General features: G+C 42.4%; 1 protein-coding gene across 4 annotated transcripts in view; it reads left to right on the top strand.

Annotated features, from left to right (window-relative positions):
• Nucleotides 1–20943, top strand: part of palld (palladin, cytoskeletal associated protein) — a 104481-nt gene that overhangs the window by 21682 nt on the left and 61856 nt on the right. Inside the window, exons 1-13 of one of the 4 annotated variants that reach the window (XM_058073167.2) lie at nucleotides 4019–4139; nucleotides 9600–10256; nucleotides 11191–11335; nucleotides 11499–11600; nucleotides 13054–13092; nucleotides 13496–13720; nucleotides 14923–15072; nucleotides 15172–15260; nucleotides 16386–16515; nucleotides 16915–17122; nucleotides 18036–18201; nucleotides 18272–18405; nucleotides 18484–19128. In XM_058073167.2, coding sequence (XP_057929150.2) covers nucleotides 9763–10256; nucleotides 11191–11335; nucleotides 11499–11600; nucleotides 13054–13092; nucleotides 13496–13720; nucleotides 14923–15072; nucleotides 15172–15260; nucleotides 16386–16515; nucleotides 16915–17122; nucleotides 18036–18201; nucleotides 18272–18405; nucleotides 18484–18644 — 2043 coding nt within the window. In that variant the 5' untranslated portion in view covers nucleotides 4019–4139; nucleotides 9600–9762 and the 3' untranslated portion in view covers nucleotides 18645–19128. Of the gene's footprint in view, nucleotides 1–4018; nucleotides 4140–9599; nucleotides 10257–11190; nucleotides 11336–11498; nucleotides 11601–13053; nucleotides 13093–13495; nucleotides 13721–14922; nucleotides 15073–15171; nucleotides 15261–16385; nucleotides 16516–16914; nucleotides 17123–18035; nucleotides 18202–18271; nucleotides 18406–18483; nucleotides 19129–20943 lie in introns of those variants that run through there. The other 3 variants (XR_013627316.1, XM_058073166.2, XM_078790408.1) reach the window with 3 other exon arrangements.

Below are 20943 nucleotides of genomic sequence, written 5' to 3'. Positions count from 1 at the left end.
CACGTCATGCACGGGGAGAACATGCAAACTCCACACGGAGATGACCGAGGGTGGAATCGAACTCGGGTCTCCTAGCTGCGAGGTCTCCTGCGCGCTAACCACTCGACCGCCGTGCAGCTAAATATTTGGTCAAACTTTACAATAAGACAGTAGTTAACAAGGAACGAACCCACCTTGCCCTAACCACTACTCATGAGTTCCTCAGTAACTACTCTAAATGTATGCGTATTAGTCATTAGCTCCTCTACATACATATATAATGGCTAAGATGTACATTTTACTGCACAGTTAAGATTAGTGCATAGTTTGGAATCTTAGCTTGAGCCTTTACTTAGCATGTTAGCATGTTGTCCTCCTCCAATCCAAACACATGACCTCTTTTTACCGGGTGGACAAACATACACACTTTAGACGTGAATTGGTTGTGGATCTGACAAGTGATTGACAGGCTATGAATCCACTGGAACGGAAGCGCAGGCCTTCTTTTCCTTGTGTTTTCCTTCTATTGCTGAGCAAGGAGCTGCGGTTGCCGGCATTGGTGGAATACCTTCACCGTGACTCACAGCTCCCCTCTCAGCAGCGTGTTTGTGTTCACGAGGTGGAAGTAATCAAGTCCCTAATGAAGTATTAACAATCGCTCGCTGGCTTGCTGAGATGTTGCTTGCGGTTTTTTGTGAAAAGAAAACACAAAATTGGATGTGGTTCATCGTTGAAAGAAAGGAAAGACATTGCAAAGGAAGTTAAAAGCTCAATCAGAGGTTTTTTTATTTTTTATAAAACGCAAAAAATGTGATATTAGCTCTCAGTGTTGAGAGATGGGCAGTCCTTAAATGGACATGCCAGGTCCGGGATTGGCTGAGACTCCACAGCGTCTCGGTGCGAGATTGGTCGGTCGGGCTGGAATGACCCGCACGGAATGGAGAAAGTATCCAAATAAGGAAGAGCGTTGTGCGAGCTGACCTTCCTCGCGGGGCGAGCGGGGGGCTGGGCTAACTAACAGAAGACCCGAGTGGACTCGTACGTCTGAGAGTTGACAGCATGGAAACCAGAGGAATCACACTCGGTCAAAGAACATTCCGTTGTGCTGAACACTGCTGTGATAAAGACGCACATAGATGCACAATAACACAACATCTCCTACTTATTTGCTTCTGAGCCGTATCTCCGTCTCCGTCTGAACCCAGTCTTGATTCTGATTCTATTTGAATCTTAATCCTGAGCCCTGTGAAGCTCTTCTGCAAAGCCCTCCTTATTTTACCCTCAATCCTGCTCTTGATCCAAATCTCAGTCCTAAATCAGGGTCCGAATTCACAAAGCAACGCTAAAAAAAGTTTTTTTTGCTAAGAGAAAAGTTATTCACAAAGAATCTTAGGCCATTTTTATCCTTTATATTGAGTTGTGGGCTCCTATAGAGCAGCTACACACAATAACCCGCGCAGAAAACTTCTTCTAATATGCACCCATTCCAGTTATATTTCCATGGATTTGTGCTACCCGCCAAAACGGTCTGTTTTAATTTATTCCACCCACGGCCCGCCTCCGGACATACGTGATTGGTCACACGCTCAAAGCGAATGAACCCCACTTTCTAATATAGCGGATATAGGAGTTGATAATAAATGTATAATAAAGTGTTTAGGAGCTACTGGTTGGAGACCCCTGACTTACCGCGTATGGCACCGCTGGTGCGGTGGAGCTCAGGAGAAGCCGCCCCAGGAGGAGCACTCATTGTCGGGCACACTTTGTCAGGGGCACCGTGGTGGGTGCCGTGGAGCCCGGAAGTCGGATGTGAGGGCACAGCGTGTCCGACATTAATACACATTTCCCGGCGAGAGCACGCCGTACTTCATACTCGTACTTCGGTACGAGGGGCATTATTAAAAAAAAAACCCAAAAAACAAAACAACCTTAAACTATATTATGGAAAGCAGGAAGTGAACAAATGTAAGAGTTAGTGATTGTAAAAGTACCAGATGGAGGGGTAGGATTTAATAAGCTTTGCTTCTTCCTACTTCTTTTGGACATGTGGAACTGGGAACTGATTTTACAAAAATTTAAAAAATTCAAAAATTATAATAAAAACAAAACAAAAAAACTTTAACTATATTAGGAAAGCAGGAAGTGAACAAATGTAACAGTTAGTGATTGTAAAAGTACCAGATGGAGGGGTAGGATTTAATAAGCTTTGCTTCTTCTTACTCCTTTTGTGAACTGATTTGACAAAAATAAAAAAAAATATTTTAAAAAAGCCTTAAACTGTATTAGGAAAGCAGGAAGTGAACAAATGTAAGAGTTACTGATTGTAAAAGTACCAGATGGAGCCGGATGTTGGAACCGATTCCGAAAAGGCCGAATGACATTTAAAACACTTTCCTGAAAATTGTCCCTTATTACCCCACCGTCCGTGAAAATGAAAGCACTATTTTGTTTTACTTTATTTGCCTTTTATTTAACCTACAAATCATTTTGCTTGACCCTGTACAATAAGAGCTTGTTTTGTCAACAGAGATGCAGAGCGTGCAGAGAGTGTGTATCACACCTACAGCCACGCCCATATAAGGAAGCCCGCTCCTTTGTGACATCACGAAGGAAGAGTTTTGCAACGCCCTTTGAAACCGAGCGTTTTGAGCCATCCCAAACTTTTTTCAGGGCTCACTTCCAGATGTATTAACCTCATTATCCGAAACATTGGCATGGTTTAACACGAGAATACAACATTGGAAAGATGTTTCGGTAGTGTTTTAAATCACCAAAATATGGCAAAATCAGTGTACGTGGTTCGAACATCCGGGTTTTGAGCCGGATGTTTGAACCGATTCCGAAAAGGCCGAATTACATTAAAAAAAAAATCCTGAAAATTGTCCCTTATTACCACGCCGTCCCTTATAACCCTTTTACGGTCCTTTCTGAAAATAAAAGCACTATTTTGTTTTACTTTATTTGCCTTTTATTTAACCTACATTTTGTTTGACCCTGTACAATAAGAGCTTGTTTTGTAAACAGAGATGCAGAGCGTGCAGACCGTGCAGAGAGTGTGTATCACACCTACAGCCACGCCCATATAAGGAAGCCCGCTCCTCTGTGACATCACAAAGGAAGAGTTTTGCAACGCCCTTTGAAACCGAGCGTTTTGAGCCATCCCAAACTTCTTTCAGGGCTCACTTCCAAATGTATAAACCTTGTTAGGGTTAGGTTTAGGGTTAGGGTCAGGATTAGGGTTAGGGTTAGGATTAGGGTTAGGGTTAGGGTTAGGGTTAGGCTTAGGGTTAGGATTAGGGTTAGGGTTAGGGTCAGGGTTAGGGTTAGGGTTAGGGTTAGGGTTAGGGTTAGGGTTAGGATTAGGGTTAGAGTTAGGATTAGGGTTAGGATTAGGGTTAGGGTTAGGGTTAGGGTTAGGGTTAGGGTCAGAGTTAGGATTAGGGTTAGGGTTAGGCTTAGGGTTAGGATTAGGGTCAGGGTTAGGGTCAGGGTCAGGGTTAGGGTTAGGGTTAGGGTTAGGGTTAGGGTCAGAGTTAGGATTAGGGTTAGGGTTAGGGTCAGAGTTAGGATTAGGGTTAGGGTTACCCTGAAACATTGGCATTGTTTAACACAAGAATACAACATTGGAAAGACGTTTCGGTCGTGTTTTAAATCAGCAAAATATGGCAAACTCAGTGTTGATGTTTGACATAATTGGGAATGATGTTGTCGTGTGAAGACAAAAGACATCCTGGACAATTTTAAAGAACTCCCAACATCACCATTGTTATTATTGTCGGGACAAAACGGTCGGCCAAACATTGAATTGATGACCCATTTTTCCACAGGATGTTTTGACAGATTCCAAAAAAAGGGCTCTTGCGTCTGTTCACAATGGAAACGTATCGCGTAACACTTGTGACAACAATCCCTCCCATCCATCCATCACGCCATGATGGTATTATGTGTCACATAACACGCAGTTTCAAAGACAAAGCAAAGAATACAGTTGGAGCTTTTATTCTGAAAAGAGCCCATGAGTTTTTACTGAGGGGGGGGGGTGTAGACAGCCTGACTCACGCAGACGGAGGGAGGGCGTCTGTCAGCGTCTCATATACGCCGCTCCTACCTGACAACGCTGCAGTCGCTGCTGCAGGGAACTACGGCTGAGGACTTGGAAGGTAGATGGAAAAATCTCTCCTTTGTTTGCTTTTTGCACGGGGATGAAGTCGCCTGCTTGGTTTCGACTTGAAGTACAGTGAAGGCAACACGGGGGAAGTCCTTTCTTGGATTAGTTTGGGATGTTTATGAGGCATTGCTGTGCTTACTTGAATTTATTTCTTCTTAGAGGAAACTATCTCTGGTTCCTCGTCTGGTTCTCTTGCTGCTAATCCACTTTGGTGCTGATCCCTGTCCCGTTCCTATGTCTTCTTCAACATTCCTTGTGATATGAATGGAAAAAAAGTGAGAGGATGGATGAAGAAATGGATGGATGCATTGATGGATGTCGGTCCTCCAGCGAAGTGCAACGTGAGACGAGTGAGAAAAGAACCTTGAGGGTCTGCTGTTGTAGAAAGAAAACCCCTCTGTGCTGCATTTGAAAGGAAAACAGTCTGCTTCTATTTTGTGTGTGTGTGTGTGTGTGTGTGTGTGTACAATTAGAGGCCACAGAGGGAGTGGAGTTTGGGGCTGGGGGGGTGTTGGGGGTTGAAAAAAAGTCAAGGATAGTGACAGGAAGAGAAAGTCAGCTGACAGGATTTTTTTTTTCTCTGTTGTATGTTTCTGCAGCGGCTTTTTGGGAAGGTCAAAGTTCATCTGGAACACCCATTTTAATGATGACTTATGGCATTCCCGGGAAAACCAACTCAAGAATTTAAGCCTTAAGTGTGAAGTTATGTGACTTTTATTATGAAATGAGTCATTACATAGGGAAGGAGCCATATTTGGTAAGTTTATATAAGACCTTGAATGCCTCATGCTTACTTTATGTGTGTGCGGTTGTCGGAAAAGTTGATTTCTCACAGCAAATCCGATCAAAAGTGATAATAACGCCGATATATAATTATAATGATATTTTTTCTACTGAAAAAAAATTTCAGAGACAAATTTTGCACCATAATTGTTTCATATTTTGCGTCTTTTTGTCATCAGACTCAATGGTGACGTAAATCTAATGTCGGGAAATGATGATGCGTTTCCTGTCTCGGGCCGTCAGAATCAGTCAGCGACTCTTTTGTTGCCTTAGGGCGACCCGGGGCTTGACTCACCATGATGATGACAGGACGTCTCGGTCGTCAATATCTGCTTAAGTCTTATTTATTCGGCCTACTTAGATTTCCTATAGTCATTGAACACAACTCTGTGCTGGACTTGTTTGGTTATGTCCTCATTAGTTAGTCCCTCCAGAATTTGGTGGGATTTTTGGGTGATTGTCACTTCCGCCTCGTTTTCGAGAGTGGGTTCTTTTGTTCTTTTGACTCGCTTTCAATGAATTTATGACACTGGTCTACAAAGTTCCTTTTATTCCATATCAGAACAAAACTATTTTGGCTTGTGTCTTATACTCAGGAGGCGAGTCCTCCCTGACCACGTTCCAACAGTAGTCAGCAAACATCGATGGAATCCACTTTCCCTGGTATCTTTTCTCCATGGCTGTCTTTGATACACCCTGGACTGGTGGCCAGCCAATCACAGGGCACATATAGACAAACAACCATTCACACTCACATTCATACCTATGGACAATTTGGAGTGGCTAATTAACCTAGCATGTTTTTGGAATGTGGGAGGAAACCGGAGTACCCGGAGAAAACCCACGCATGCACGGGGAGAACATGCAAACTCCACACAGAGATGGCCGAGGGTGGAATCGAACTCGGGTCTCCTAGCTGTGAAGCCCGTGTGCTAACCACCCATCCGCTGTGCAGCCCTGGTTCAGTATATTTTTCATCAAAATAGTAGTCATGCAAAAAATGTTGTGTTGCTGCTGGATGTTCACAGTATCCGAGTGATACTGTCATGGGGGTGCTGGAGCCTATTCCAGCTGTCTTTTGGGCGAGAGGCGGGGTACACCCTGGACTGGTGGCCAGCCAATCCCAGGGCACATATAGACAAACAACCATTCACACTCACATTCATACCTATGGACAATTTGGAGTGGCTAATTAACCTAGCATGTTTTTGGAATGTGGGAGGAAACCGGAGTACCGGGGGTAAAAAAAACCCAGTATCACACATCACACAGAGATGGCCGAGGGTGGAATCGAACCCGGGTCTCCTAGCTGTGAGGTCTCCTGCGCGCTAACCACTCGACCACCGTGCAGCTTTACCACAATTCAATGGAAATAAATCTAGATGGGAATAATAATAATAAAATAAAAATAAAAAAACTATATTATGAAAGCAGGAAGTGAACAAATGTAAGAGTTAGTGATTGTAAAAGTACCAGATGGAGGGGTAGGATTTAATAAGCTTTGCTTCTTCCTACTCCTTTTGGACATGTGGACTGTAAAAATAAAATAATAATAATAATATAAAAATAAAAATAAAAATAAACTATATTAGGAAAGCAGGAAGTGAACAAATGTAACAGTTAGTGATTGTAAAAGTACCAGATGGAGGGGTAGGATTTAATAAGCTTTGCTTCTTCCTACTCCTTTTGGACATGTGGAACTGGGAACTGATTATGGGATGCACTCAATTGGAATCTGATGCATGTTCAAATTAAATTAAACCATTACCATTACCAGTACCAGTACCAGTAGCATTACCATTACCATTACCATTACCATTACCATTACCATTACCATTACCATTACCATTACCATTACCATTGTTGGAGGTTCTGTTTAGTGGCTGTGCACACTCGTCAAGTTCCTGTCCCACCAAAAAAAAGTCCCCCAGTAACGTGTCCTGGCATCAGCTGGTGCCTGGCCCTCGTAAAAGCGCCATTCTCATCAGCTGGCACGACTAAGCATTTTAGACAGTTTGGGTTGTTTAAAGCAGCTGTGCAGCTGTTCATACGTTCTCTTTATGGAGCCGTTCGCTGTAAAAGTGTTTAACAACATCTTGGAAACTTTGGGTTAAAAAGTAGGAATTAAACCCGCAGCAGCTATTTATACCCGCCGACCACAAAGTCAGAGAGAGACTCGGGAAGAGCGATACAGCGAGACGGACGCTTTGTGGGCCGCTTGGCTCCGGCTCAGAGAGCACAAACGGCACCGTCGCCATAACGACGGAGGAACTCTTCCCTCTTCATTCAGCCTCAAGCGATGACATAAAAAGAGCAAACGTGTGAGCCCTAAGATACCGTATAATCATATAATCATATACATAATCATATAATCATACGCCGCTTTTTTTGGCTGAATCTGCATCCTGAATCGGCCATGAAACGCTTTCAGGGAGTGACCTTTTCAGGTTGAAGGTCATGTTTTAAATCAATCCAATCCACTTTATTTCTATACGAGCAATTTACATCAAGTCACATCAAACGCATGTTTTTGCAAAGCCATGTTGACACTGGAGGGTCCAACCCGATTCAGCAGACGTGCTAACCACTACTGCACCGTGCGACTACATACAAGTACATCCATAATAACCAAGTATTCTTTACATCTTTTAGCAAATCATAGCATCCTACGCTATTGAAAACGTAAGAAAAAAAAAGGTCCTTTGCTTCTCCAGTACAAATGATTTGCAGACATCCCAAGCTGATGTTGTCATGACGGGAGAAGCTGACAGGAAAATGGATTCCTCTCCTCCTGCGGCTGCTGCTCCTCCATGTATGGGAGGCACGGCCAAAAAAGGAATCAAACAGCTGCTCCCAAGCGCCTCCAGTTGCCAAACTATTCCTGGAAAGGATCATGGTTTGCTGTGGACCCAGAGGCCTTTTGGTAATACTGGATGGATGGATGGATGGATGGATGGAGTATGGATGATGGATGGATGGAAAGATGGATGGATGGATGGATGATGGATGGATGGATGGATGGCTTGATGGATGGATGGATGGGTGGATGGTGGATGGATGGATGGATTGATGAGTGGATGGTGGGTTGATGGATGGATAGATGGATGGATGATGGATGGATGGATGGATGGATGGATGGATGGATGGATGGAGTATGGATGATGGATGGATGGAAAGATGGATGGATGGATGATGGATGGATGGATGGATGGATGGATGGATGGAGTATGGATGATGGATGGATGGATGGATGGATGGAGTATGGATGATGGATGGATGGATGGATGGATGGATGGAAAGATGGATGGATGGATGGATGGATGGATGATGGATGGATGGATGGATGGATGATGGATGGATGGATGGATGGATGATGGATGGATGGCTTGATGGATGGATGGATGGGTGGATGGTGGATGGATGGATGGATTGATGAGTGGATGGTGGGTTGATGGATGGATAGATGGATGGAAGGAGGATGGATGGATGATGGATGATGGATGGATTGATGGGTGTATGGATGGATAGATGGATGGATGGATGGATGGATTGATGAGTGGATGGTTGGATAGATGGATGGATGGAAGGAGGATGGATGGATGGATGGCTTGATGGATGAATGGATGGAAAGATGGATGGATGGCTTGATGGATGGATGGATGGATGGCTGGATGGAAAGATGGATGGAGTATGGATGGATGGATGGATGGTGGGTGTGTGGATGGATGGTGGGTGGATGGATGGATGGATGGATTGATGGGTGGATGGGTGGATGGATGGATGGCTCGATGGATGGAAAGATGGATGGATGGATGGATGGCTTGATGGATGGATGGATGGATGGGTAGGTGTGTGGGTGGATGGATGGATTGATGGATGGCTGGATGGATGATGGGTGGATGGATGGAGTGTGGATGGAAAGATGGATGGGTGGGTGTGTGGGTGGATGGATGGATGGCTGGATGGATTGATGGTTGGCTGGATGGATGATGGGTGGATGGATGGATGGATGGATGGGTTTAAATCACTTGTTGTAAGTTAGAAACACATTTTTTGATCTTGTTGGGTTTTATTTACACTCCACATTCATGAATCATAAAAAGAAATAGGAAAAAAATAAGAAAAAAAAAAGAATAAGATTTCTTTTAATAATTTTTGTCTAATTGCTTATTTTTAGCCGTATGTATTATTTTAGCTGTTTGAAGATGAACTATATCAGCAAGTTGAAGTATTTGTCATTTTACAAATAAGGAGTTAGTATGTTCTCTGTAGGCGGCATTATGAATTATCCTTACTGGCCTTTTTTAAGACCTTTTATGATGTCACCGACTACCGGCCCGGCATGCATATTATTGTGATTTCAGTCATTTTTACCGCTCCAAGTATTTCCTGTTGTACTTAATGACTGGCAAGTAAACATGACAGTATTCTTAGCATCCCTCCCATCATGGCTTCACCATCTGGGTCTACATGTGGTTTTCATGGTGTGGTCTGCCACAGGAAGTGGCCATGTTTCACTCCTTGACGCACTGTCAACGTGTCGGCTTTTTGACGAGTGTCTACTAACATCTCCAGGCCGATAAGCTATCAGTGCAGCCCTGCCTTCCTCCCCAGACGTCCCACCAACAGCGTGAGTCCCTGATGGGGTGTTGGTCTGTTTCTCCTCCAGGAATGCATCTCAGCTGAGGCAGCTTCAGGAGCAGGTTCTACTGGAGCAGCAGGAAGCAACCATCTGGCAGCAGCAGCCAAACCAGGAAGTCGTCCCAGCAGATTCCCCGTCCCCGCCTCTTCCCCCTCCACCCTCCTTCCAGGAGCTGGAGACCAGCACCGCCATGCAGGCCACCACCTTCAACTACGCCCGACCCAAACAGTTCATCGCCGCCCAGAGCCCGGCGGGCGGCGGCGGCGGCGGTTTTGTCACCCAGTCCTCAGGTTCCTCGGGTTCCAGCCTGTCCTCCCCCCTGTCCCCGCCCACTTCACATAAACCCTTCAACAAGATGGCCGTGCCACCGTTCAGCAAGTCGAGCAGCGTGGAATCACCAAGCTCGCCTTCCTTCCCGCCGCCGCCGCCGCCTTTCTTTGCTTCCAGCAACCTGTCGTCCCCGTCGGGCGGCGCCCACGACTTCCCTCCTCCACCGCCACCACCGCCGCCTCCTCCTCCACCCGTGTCAGCGTCCTCCGTCTCCCATGACATATCCTCACCATTCTCCTACGTCCCTACATCTCCCGCCTCCAGCTTCCTGTCATCAGTGTTGCCGGCCACGCCCCCGACGCCCAGCAGCCCCGCGGTCAACGCGCTGGGTCTCCCCAAAGGCAACGGCACTGTGTGAGTCCCCGATCCAAAGTCTTCATACCACCTTTGATGTTTGTTAGTTAGTGGCCTCATTCTTGGAGGATGACATCAGAAGACATGATCTTCTCCTTTTAGGGCCTGGGTGGCTCCACTGGGGGGTGATGATCAGGGTGACTTTTATCCAGATCCTCACCAAAATTAAATGGATTCTTTCTTTTTTAATTCCCGTATATAAGGTCACCCCGACTATACCACTAAAGTATTTTGAAGACAGAATTAGCCTTCAAACGCGGGACAGCAGTTTTAAAAGTATATATCTCAGCTGCTTGACAGCAATAGCTTGAAATTAGCATCATAAAATATGCATCTGTTGTTTGCTAGCTTGTAAACAACATTTGATGGACTTTGTTTTTACCCCCGCAGTCACGAACTAGCGTATGAGAATGTTGGATGAACGTTGGATGGCACGGATGAAACGCTTCACCTTTTTCAGTTCATTTTTTTATATTTACAAATTCAACATGAAATGGACAAGTGGTTAGCGCGCAGGTCTCACAGCTAGGAGACCCGAGTTCAATTCCACACTCGGCCATCTCTGTGTGGAGTTTGCATGTTCTCCCCGTGCATGCGTGAGTGATAATAATAATAATAATAATAATAATAATAATAATAATAATAATAATGATAATTATTATTATTATTATTATTATTATTATTATTATTATATAATATTATATATTATATTATATTGTAATAATATAATAATTATAATTATTATTATTATATAATAATATAATAATAATGATAATAACAATAATAATAATAATAATAAAAGTCCAAGGAAACGCTTCAGAACGAGGCACAGAACCTGGAAGCTCCAGAAAGCTTTCTGTGCTGGTTATTATTGTTGTGTGTCGCTGCAGCTTTTTGCTCGCTGCTCAAGTGTTTGTGTCACGTCCACATGCAGGAAAGTCTTCCCCAAGAAGTCGCCCAGCTCCCGCACGCCTCGCCTCACCTCCGACTCGGACATCCAGGGATCCAAGGACGCCGTCATCCAGGACTTGGAGAGGAAGCTACGCTTTAAAGAGGAGCGCATCAGCAACGGGCAACAGGTTTGATCCCCCGGGAAGATGAACGCTAACACGCCTAACAGCAGCCTCCATCATACTGACTTGAAATACGGCCGAGTGTGTGTGTGTGTGTGTGTGTGTGTGTGTGTGGCAACTCACACACTAACCCACGCTGACCCCCACCCAATTAATACGATGCTTGCAGAGGCTAACCTATGAAGAGAAGATGGCTCGCAGGCTGCTGGGAGCCGACAACGCCGCCACCGTGTTAAAGGCGCAGGATGGCGAGGAGGAGCCAGTTACGCAGGTACTCATTATTAAGAGGGGGGGGAGGGGCGGGGCACACGCCTGCAAACACACACACAATGCAAACACTGCCATCTTTCAAAAAGCTTATATTTTATTGCTGTGGTTACATGTCAGATTCTAGTTCAGTTTGACCTTGCAGTAGGTGGACCCTGAGGAATGCCAGATGCCCCCGCCCCCCAGCCCCCACACACAGAGCCCTAAACATTACAAGGTGGTTGCATAAGGCCACCGTAACATAAAAACTTGTGTTTACGTACGCCGGCGTTTGCTGCAAAACTGAAAAAGATACGTTTCATTCGTGTGGCTCAAAGGTTCACAGGAAGTGCACCAGAGTGGCACCTCCAGCCAGCGTCACTTGTTCATTCATTCAAGGTCTACCACCTTGACGCAGTTTGTTCAGTGTCACATGAACACCGTGACAAAGTTTCACAGTGTCAGTGCGGGTTTTCCAAATATTTGGTAATTTACAATCACTAACTGTTGCATTTGTTCACTTCCTGCTTTCCTAAAATAGTTTAATTTTGTTTTTTTTTTATTTTATTTTACTTTATTTATTTACCTGCTTTCCTAATATAGTTTAATTTAGTTTTAGTTTTTATTTTTATTTTTATTGGTTTGTCCCGTACCAAAGTACTTGGTGATATGACCATACAATGACATAATGGGTACCATAGTAACTGTCAGTAACTGTAACTGTCAATATACTACGTATGTAACAAAAAAATAAAATAAAAATAAATTAATAAAATTTAAAAAAATCATGAATGAATGAATAATATGTATGGTCATATCACCTTGTACTTTGGTACGTGACAAAAAATAAAATAAAATAATAAAATAAAAAAATGTAATGAATGAATTAAGCAATGAAAATTATTCATGAATGAATGAATGAATGAATATTTTTTTTGTCATTCATTCATGAATGAAAATAAAATAAATTAAAATAAATTAATAAACAAAAAAATATTAATGAATGAATGAATGAAAATTATTCATGAATGAATTTATTTTATTTTCATGAATGAATAATTTTTAATTTTTATTTTATTAATTTATTTTATTTTCATGAATGAATAATTTTTAATTTTTATTTTATTTATTTTATTTTTCATTTTTTTGTGAAGGAATAATATGTATGCTCATATCACCTCGTACTTTGGTACGTGACAAAAAATTCCCTGCGATCATATTTCGTCTAGTATTGGATGACATTTTTAGCTCATTTTTAGGTAATATTTCAGTCAACAATCAATAATTGTCATAGAAGTGTAAAAAGAAGTTAACCACTGACAGAAGTTTATTTTAGGCATGATAACAAACCAGTTTATAAGCATGTTTTTTATTATTATTATTTTTTATTATTCAGCAATAACAAGCACACATCAGCAAAGCGTATCTCATCAGGTGTACCTAATGAAGTGAACGCACTTCCTGTTATCTCCCTGCAGGCGTTCAAGTCATCCGATAGAGAACATTTCCCCCAAAAGGTTCCATTGTTTTGTTTTAAAAACGATTTCTTTCCCGTCGTCCAATCACCAATTCACGAAGCGTCTTCGCTACGTGAGCATGCCCATCACTTTGCTTTTGGCAGGAAGTTGCGTGTCACGCGTGTCGTGTCACCGCAGCGTCGAGTTGATGACTCATCACCGCCTTTCACGCTGCACTCACTCGCTGCTGTGATTTGTTAGAACCCGAACAGGTCGGGGCGGGTTCCCCATTAGGGTGGCAGGGGGCGGGGGCGGCCCCGGACCCGTCATTAAGGAGTGTGAGCTGATGTTTTAACAAGCCGGCTTAAGCTGATGAGACGACAACCATGCCCGACGCAGCCCCACGCAGCCCGTCTAAGCGTTTTGACGTGTGTGTGTCTCCGCTTGTTGTCATGGCCGCCAGGAGTATAAGGTGTCCAGTTTCGAGCAGCGTCTCATCAGCGAGATCGAGTTCCGCCTGGAGCGTTCGCCGGTCGAGGAGTCGGACGACGACGTTCAGCACGACCAGGACTCGGCGGGGCAGGGGGGCAGGGTGCCCTCCTTTGACCAGAAGCTCAAGCATTACAAAGTCTTCGAGGGCATGCCCGTCACCTTCACCTGCAAGGTCAACGGAGACCCCAAGCCCAAGGTGGGACATGACATGACATGACATCCGCATGTTGACATTTCACTCAAGCCTTTACCATAACCTGGAGTGCTACACTACCACCGCCATATTTTACTGTTGGTAGGATGTTCTTTCCCAAACGTTCCCAACTTTCCCAAACGTCTTGGGGATCATCAAGATGCTTTCTGGCAAAGTTGAGATGAGCCTTAATGTTCTGTTTGCTCAGCAGTGTTTCTGGTAATGCTAATGCTAATGCTAATGGTTTAATTTCATTTGAACAAGCATCAGATTCCAATTGAGTGCATCCCATAATCAGTTCCCAGTTCCACATGTCCAAAAGGAGTAGGAAGAAGCAAAGCTTATTAAATCCTACCCCTCCATCTGGTACTTTTACAGTAACTGTTACATTTGTTCACTTCCTGCTTTCTAATATATATTTTAAATTTTTCCATTTTTAAAAATATTTTAAAATATTTTTAATTTTAATTTATTTTTTATATATAAATTTTTTATTTAATTTTTTTTTGTCACATACCGAAGTAAAAAAAATTAAAAATAAGATAACACACTATCTTCAATAAAGATGAAAAATAAATACATCAAAATACAGAAAATCAATCAATATAAATCAATAAATCAAACAAAAAACGCATTTATTTATAAAAAACAGAAAAAATTAAGATAAAAACTGTCTTCAATAAAATAAGATGATGAAATAAATACATCAAAATAAAGAAAATAAATCAATCAGTAATAAATAAATAAATAATAATAAAATAAATAAAATAATAATATTAATTATAAAATAAAATAATAAAACAGCAAATAAGAAAAACTTTGGAAACAACATATAGTCGGTGGGTAGACAAATATTTTTTTTTTCAGATTCAAATGAACAATATTAACAGTTATTTCACCTTTAACATGAACATGAATGAAACTTAACCATTTCACCCAATTAGCAAATTAGCATCATTACATCTGGGCGCAGCGTTGTAACTTGCAAAATGGCGTCAATTGTGTCCGGTAAGCTGTCATATCCGGGTACTTGATATACCATGCAGCATCCATATCAATGGGCCGCGAGTTTGAGACCCCTGGTCTAAGCAAATGGATATAAGGGTGATAACTAATATTATTTTCATTCTATCAAAAGTGTCATTTAAAGTGAATTTGAATTTGACGAGTAGGACGGTTGACCCAAAACCACGCCACCATTTCAGGTGTACTGGTTCAAAGACGGCAAGCAGATCTCCAAGCGGAGCGAGCACTACCGGATCAGCCGAGGAACAGACGGCACGTGCACGCTGCACACGGCGGCGGCCTCGTTGGATGACGACGGCAACTACACCATCATGGCGGGCAACCCCGAGGTCAGCATGTACGCAGCGTGTGCTCAGGAAGCGGAGTAAATGTTATCGTGCCCCCCCCCCTCCGCTTCACCGATGCTGTGTCCTCCCACGCACACTCAGGGTCGGGTGAGCTGCACAGGAAGGATGATGGTCCAAGCCGTGAACCAGCGAGGTCGCAGTCAGCGTTCCGCGCCAGGACACGTGCGCAGGTGAACCTTTTGTTGCTGATGATGGAACCCACCTGTTTGCTCCCTGTTTGCTTTTCACCAACTTGAAACCTCGCTTTAAGATCACAGGCGGTACTTAAAAAGAAAAACATCTGCTGTCAACATCTTATTCTTTCACCCTAGCGATGATGTCACTGTTGTTGAAGGTACACACGCTTCTAGGGCAGACGGCGACGAGCCCTGACGGGGGCACGCACACATCAGCAAGGAATATTAAGGCTTATTATACAACATATACGCTAACGCTCAAAAGTTTGGGATCATCGTGGCTCACCTTTTGTGTTTTTTAAAGTGCAATTTTGCATTTTTTTAACAGCGTATGATTACGCATTGTGTTCTGCGTCCTTGTGGTGTATTTTGACTTGCTACTAAAATTACAGCAATTATTTTCCATTTGTTGTTGTTTTCTTTTTAATTTTTTTTATTTTATATATATATATATACAGTATATAAAAATATAAAAATGTATAAAAAGTTTATTCATTTTAATTAATTTTTTTAATTAATTAATTTTTTTTATATAATAATATAAAAATTATACATAATTATATATAATTTTTCAAATATTTGGAAAATTTGGAAAATTTGAAAAATATATTTGGAAAATTCCCTTCTTTGTAATTGGGACTTTATTCTTGTAATATTGTGACTTTATTCTGATAACATTATTCATTCATTCATTTTCTACCGCTTATCCTCACGAGGGTCATGGGGGGTGCTGGAGCCTATCCCAGCTGTCTTTGGGTGAGAGGCGGGGGTCCACCCTGGACTGGTCGCCAGCCAATCACAGGGCACATATAGACAAACAACCATTCACACTCACATTCATACCTATGGACAATTTGGAGTGGCTAATTAACCTAGCATGTTTTTGGAATGTGGGAGGAAACCGGAGTACCCGGAATAAAAAACCGACACATGCACGGGGAGAACATGCAAACTCCACACAGAGATGACTGAGGGTGGGATTGAAATCAGGTCTCCAAGCGGTCTTCACGCTAACCACTCAACCTCCGTGCAGCCTGCTCAATGATCATATATAACAAATTTCTCCATAACAAGTTTTTTTTTTTTACCATTTTTAACTTGTTTTACGGATCATCTCAGGCCCAGGTCCAGGTCCAGAGACAGCGGCGACGAAAATGACATCCAGGAGCGCCACTTCCGTCCGCACTTCCTGCAGGCGCCCGGTGACCTCATTGTGCAGGAGGGCCGACTGTGTCGTATGGACTGCAAGGTGAGGAAATCGAACAGGAATCTGTATGACGTACACGTGCTGTACAGCGTTACACTGAGAAGCGGTTCTAATAGTAGTTACTGTAAATTCTTTTACATGACAGTTTTACACCGGTGATTATTTCCGCCATCTTGCCACCCTGGCTGTGCTTCCCAAATGTCAAAAAGTCATAAAACAGATTCCCTGTGTGAAGTCATTCCATCCCAGTGTCTTGAAGTCAGGGATATTTTTAGCACGGATTTATTTCCACGTCATGTGAAGGCAGCCAAAATATTTTCCACACTGAAGAAAAGTCCCGCCTCCAGAAAGCGAGTCTGGTTTTTAGCACGCCAACTTTTTTTCTAGCTGTCAGGAATTGATGTTTCCTTCCACCCCTCCCCCACCCCCATCCGTCATTAGGTGAGCGGTTTGCCCACCCCTGACCTTGTCTGGCAGCTTAACGAACAGACCATCCGCCCCGACTCCGCCCACAAGATGCTGGTGCGCGAAAACGGCGTGCACTCGTTGGTCATCGAACCCGTGACCAGTCGCGACGCCGGCATCTACACCTGCATCGCCAGCAACCGTGCCGGACAAAACTCCTTCAACCTGGAGCTCATCGTAGCAGGTAAAGTCGTGGGGGGGATGCTGGAGCCTATCCCAGCTGTCTTTGGGTGAGAGGCGGGGTACACCCTGGACTGGTGGCCAGCCAGCCAATCACAGGGCACATATAGACAAACAACCATTCACACTCACATTCATACCTATGGACAATTTGGAGTGGCTAATTAACCTAGCATGTTTTTGGAATGTGGGAGGAAACCGGAGTACCCGGAGAAAAGAACATGCAAACTCCACACAGAGATGGCAGAGGGTGGAATTGAACTCGGGTCTCCTAGCTGTGAAGCCTGTGTGCTAACCACCCGGCCGCTGTGCAGCCCTGGTTCAGTATATTTTTGCCAAAATGTTGTGTTGCTGCTGGATGTTCACAGTATCCAAGTGATACTGTTGTGGGGGGCTGGAGCCTATCCCAGCTGTCTTCGGGTGAGAGTGGCGGGGTACACCCTGGACTGGTGGCCAGCCAATCACATGGCACATATAGACAAACAACCATTCACACTCACATTCATACCTATAGACAATTTGGAGTGGCCAATTAGCATGTTTAGCATGTTAGCAAACTAGCATGTTTTTGGAATATGGGAGGAAACCGGAGTACTCGGAGAAAACCCATGCATGCACGGGGAGAACATGCAAACTCCACACAGAGATGGCTGAGGGTGGAATTGAACCTTGGTCTCCTAGCTGTGAGACCCACATGCTAACCACTTGAATAAAATGTTTCCAGTTCATATTTTCATCTATTGTGATCCCCAGAAATGTATTTTTCCTTCAACCTTTCAATGTCTACACCGTCTATTTGTATTTGCTGTTAGCAAACAGCATGATTTTAGTTTTATTTAAGTTCATCTTGTTGCGCTATTTGTATTGTATTGTATTTTTGGGACAAATCTTCCAACTGCTATCACTTCCGTTGCCAGCCAAAGAGATGCACAAGGTGCCGTCCTTTGTGGAGAAGCTGCAGAACACCAGCGTGGCGGAGGGCCACCCGGTGCGGCTGGAATGCCGCGTCATTGGCGTTCCATTCCCACAGATCTTCTGGAAAAGGGAGAACGAGTCGCTGACTCACAACACAGACAGAATCAGGTACGAGCCAATGGGATTTTTGTTATCAAAAATTTTGTTTTGGATCATTTGGTTGTGTTTTGCTAACCAGCATGCACCAGGACAACTGCGGCTACTTGTGCATGATCATCCAGCCCGCCACCAAAGAGGACGCCGGCTGGTACACGGTGTCGGCAAAGAACGAGGCGGGAATCGTGTCCAGCACCGCTCGCCTTGACGTTTTTGGTGAATATTTTTTTACCGTTTTTGGAATATTTATTTTTTTCTTCATTCTTTAACGTTTGCCGCTTTTGGTCTCGGCAGCCCAGTGGCAGCAAGCCAACCTCCCCAAACCGAAGAAGGTGCGTCCGGCCACCAGCCGCTACGCCGTGCTGACGGAGAAAGGCCTGGACGTGAAGGCCGCCTTCTTCCCCGACAGCAGCCCGCTGCCGCCCGGCAGCCTGGTTGAGAGCGACGACCTGTAGGGACTCTTGGTGACTGGAAAGAGGAAGTTCAGGACTTGAGGAGGCGGGGCTTACCGCTGAGGATGACAGTGAGCGATGAATGAAAAGAACGAAGCAAGTGTGCTTTTAATTACGAGTGAGATTTGTCGGCGTATTTTTTTTTTGGGAGTTTTTTTTTTTCGGGTTCTAAAAAGAGCATTTCTTTTTTTGTGTTTCTTTTAGAAGTGCCACTTCAGATTCTGCTTTCACTGTCTTTTTCTCCCCATCACACACACACGCATACAAAATGTCCAGTTTATTTTTATATGAAAAAAAACTATTTACCTGACTTTAGTACTTTTTATCAAACTATATTATAGCCTTAATAAAACATGCATATAACTTGTGCCAAGGGTCATTTAACAGCATAATCCATCTGCAACTCCTGTGTTATCATGCCAACCCATGCCTGTATATGAATTCTCCATATTAATATTCTTCAAGTTTTAATAAAGAATCTATCCAATGTGGCATGACATGTTTGTGGCAACCATCTGGCACCAGAGGGCCAAGACAAGTGTCAGGTACGTACGTACGTACATACATACATACATACATACATACGCTTTCATACATACACTTTCATACATACATACATACATATACATACATACATACATACATACATACATACATACATACATACATACATACATACATACATATATACACTTTCATACTTTCATACATACACTTTCATACATACATACACTTTCATACATACATACATACATACACTTTCATACATACATACACTTTCATACATACATACACTTTCATACATACATACATACATACACTTTCATACATACATACATACATACATACATACATACATACATACATACATACATACATACATACATACATACATACATACATACATACATACATACATACACTTTTATACATACATACATACATACATACATGCACATTCATACATACATGCTCATACATACATACATACATACATACATACATACATACATACATACATACACTTTTATACATACATACATACATACATACATACATACATACATACATACATACATACATACATACACTTTTATACATACATACATACATACATACATACATACATACATACACTTTTATACATACATACATACATACATACATACATACATACATACACTTTTATACATACATACATACATACATACATACATACATACATACATACATACATACATACATACATACATACACTTTCATACATACATACATACACTTTCATACATACATGCACATACATACATACATACATACATACACTTTCATACATACATACATACACTTTCATACATACATACATACACTTTCATACATACATACACTTTCAGACATACATACATACACTTTCATACATACATACACTTTCATACATACATACATACATACACTTTCATACATACACATTCATACATACATGCATACACTTTCATACATACATACACTTTCATACATACATACAGACATACACATTCATACATACATACAGACATACACATTCATACATACATACATACACTTTCATACATACATACACTTTCATACATACATACATACATACATACACTTTCATACATACATACATACATACACTTTCATACATACATACATACACTTTCATACATACATACACTTTCATACATACATACACTTTCATACATACATGCATACATACATACATACATACATACATACATACACTTTCATACATACATACATACATACATACATACATACATACATACATACATACATACATACATACATACATACATACATACATACACTTTCATACACACTCTTTCATACATACATACATACACTTTCATACATACATACACTTTCATACATACATACACTTTCATACATACTTTCATACATACATACATACACTTTCAGAAATACACTTTCATACATACATACATACATACATACATACATACATACATACATACATACACACATACATACATACATCAAAACAAAAGCGTTTCTGTGCTGCCATTTTCAACACAAATGTGGACTTGAGCAAACATTCCCAGTTCTTTTAAAACAGCCCCAACCATGGCTAACATTTTTCATTTCCTCCAGATGTAGTCCAAAGTGCACAGGCGAGGAGAGGAGCGTCTGTCTGGAACAAAAACATGAGCACCATGAAAAAAAAAACCCCAACCACTGAGTTGAGTGATCGTATTTCGTGGGGAGGAGGGGAGTTCTGAACTTAGCCAGACAGAGTGGAGTC

The sequence above is a fragment of the Doryrhamphus excisus genome, linkage group LG4 (genome assembly GCF_037039965.1).
Source record: "Doryrhamphus excisus strain RoL-2023G ecotype Guam linkage group LG4, RoL_Dexc_Guam_v1.1, whole genome shotgun sequence".
NCBI classification, from domain to species: domain Eukaryota; kingdom Metazoa; phylum Chordata; class Actinopteri; order Syngnathiformes; family Syngnathidae; genus Doryrhamphus; species Doryrhamphus excisus.
The sequence above is the reverse complement of the archived record's forward strand: the minus strand, read 5'-3'. Positions and strand labels throughout refer to the sequence as shown.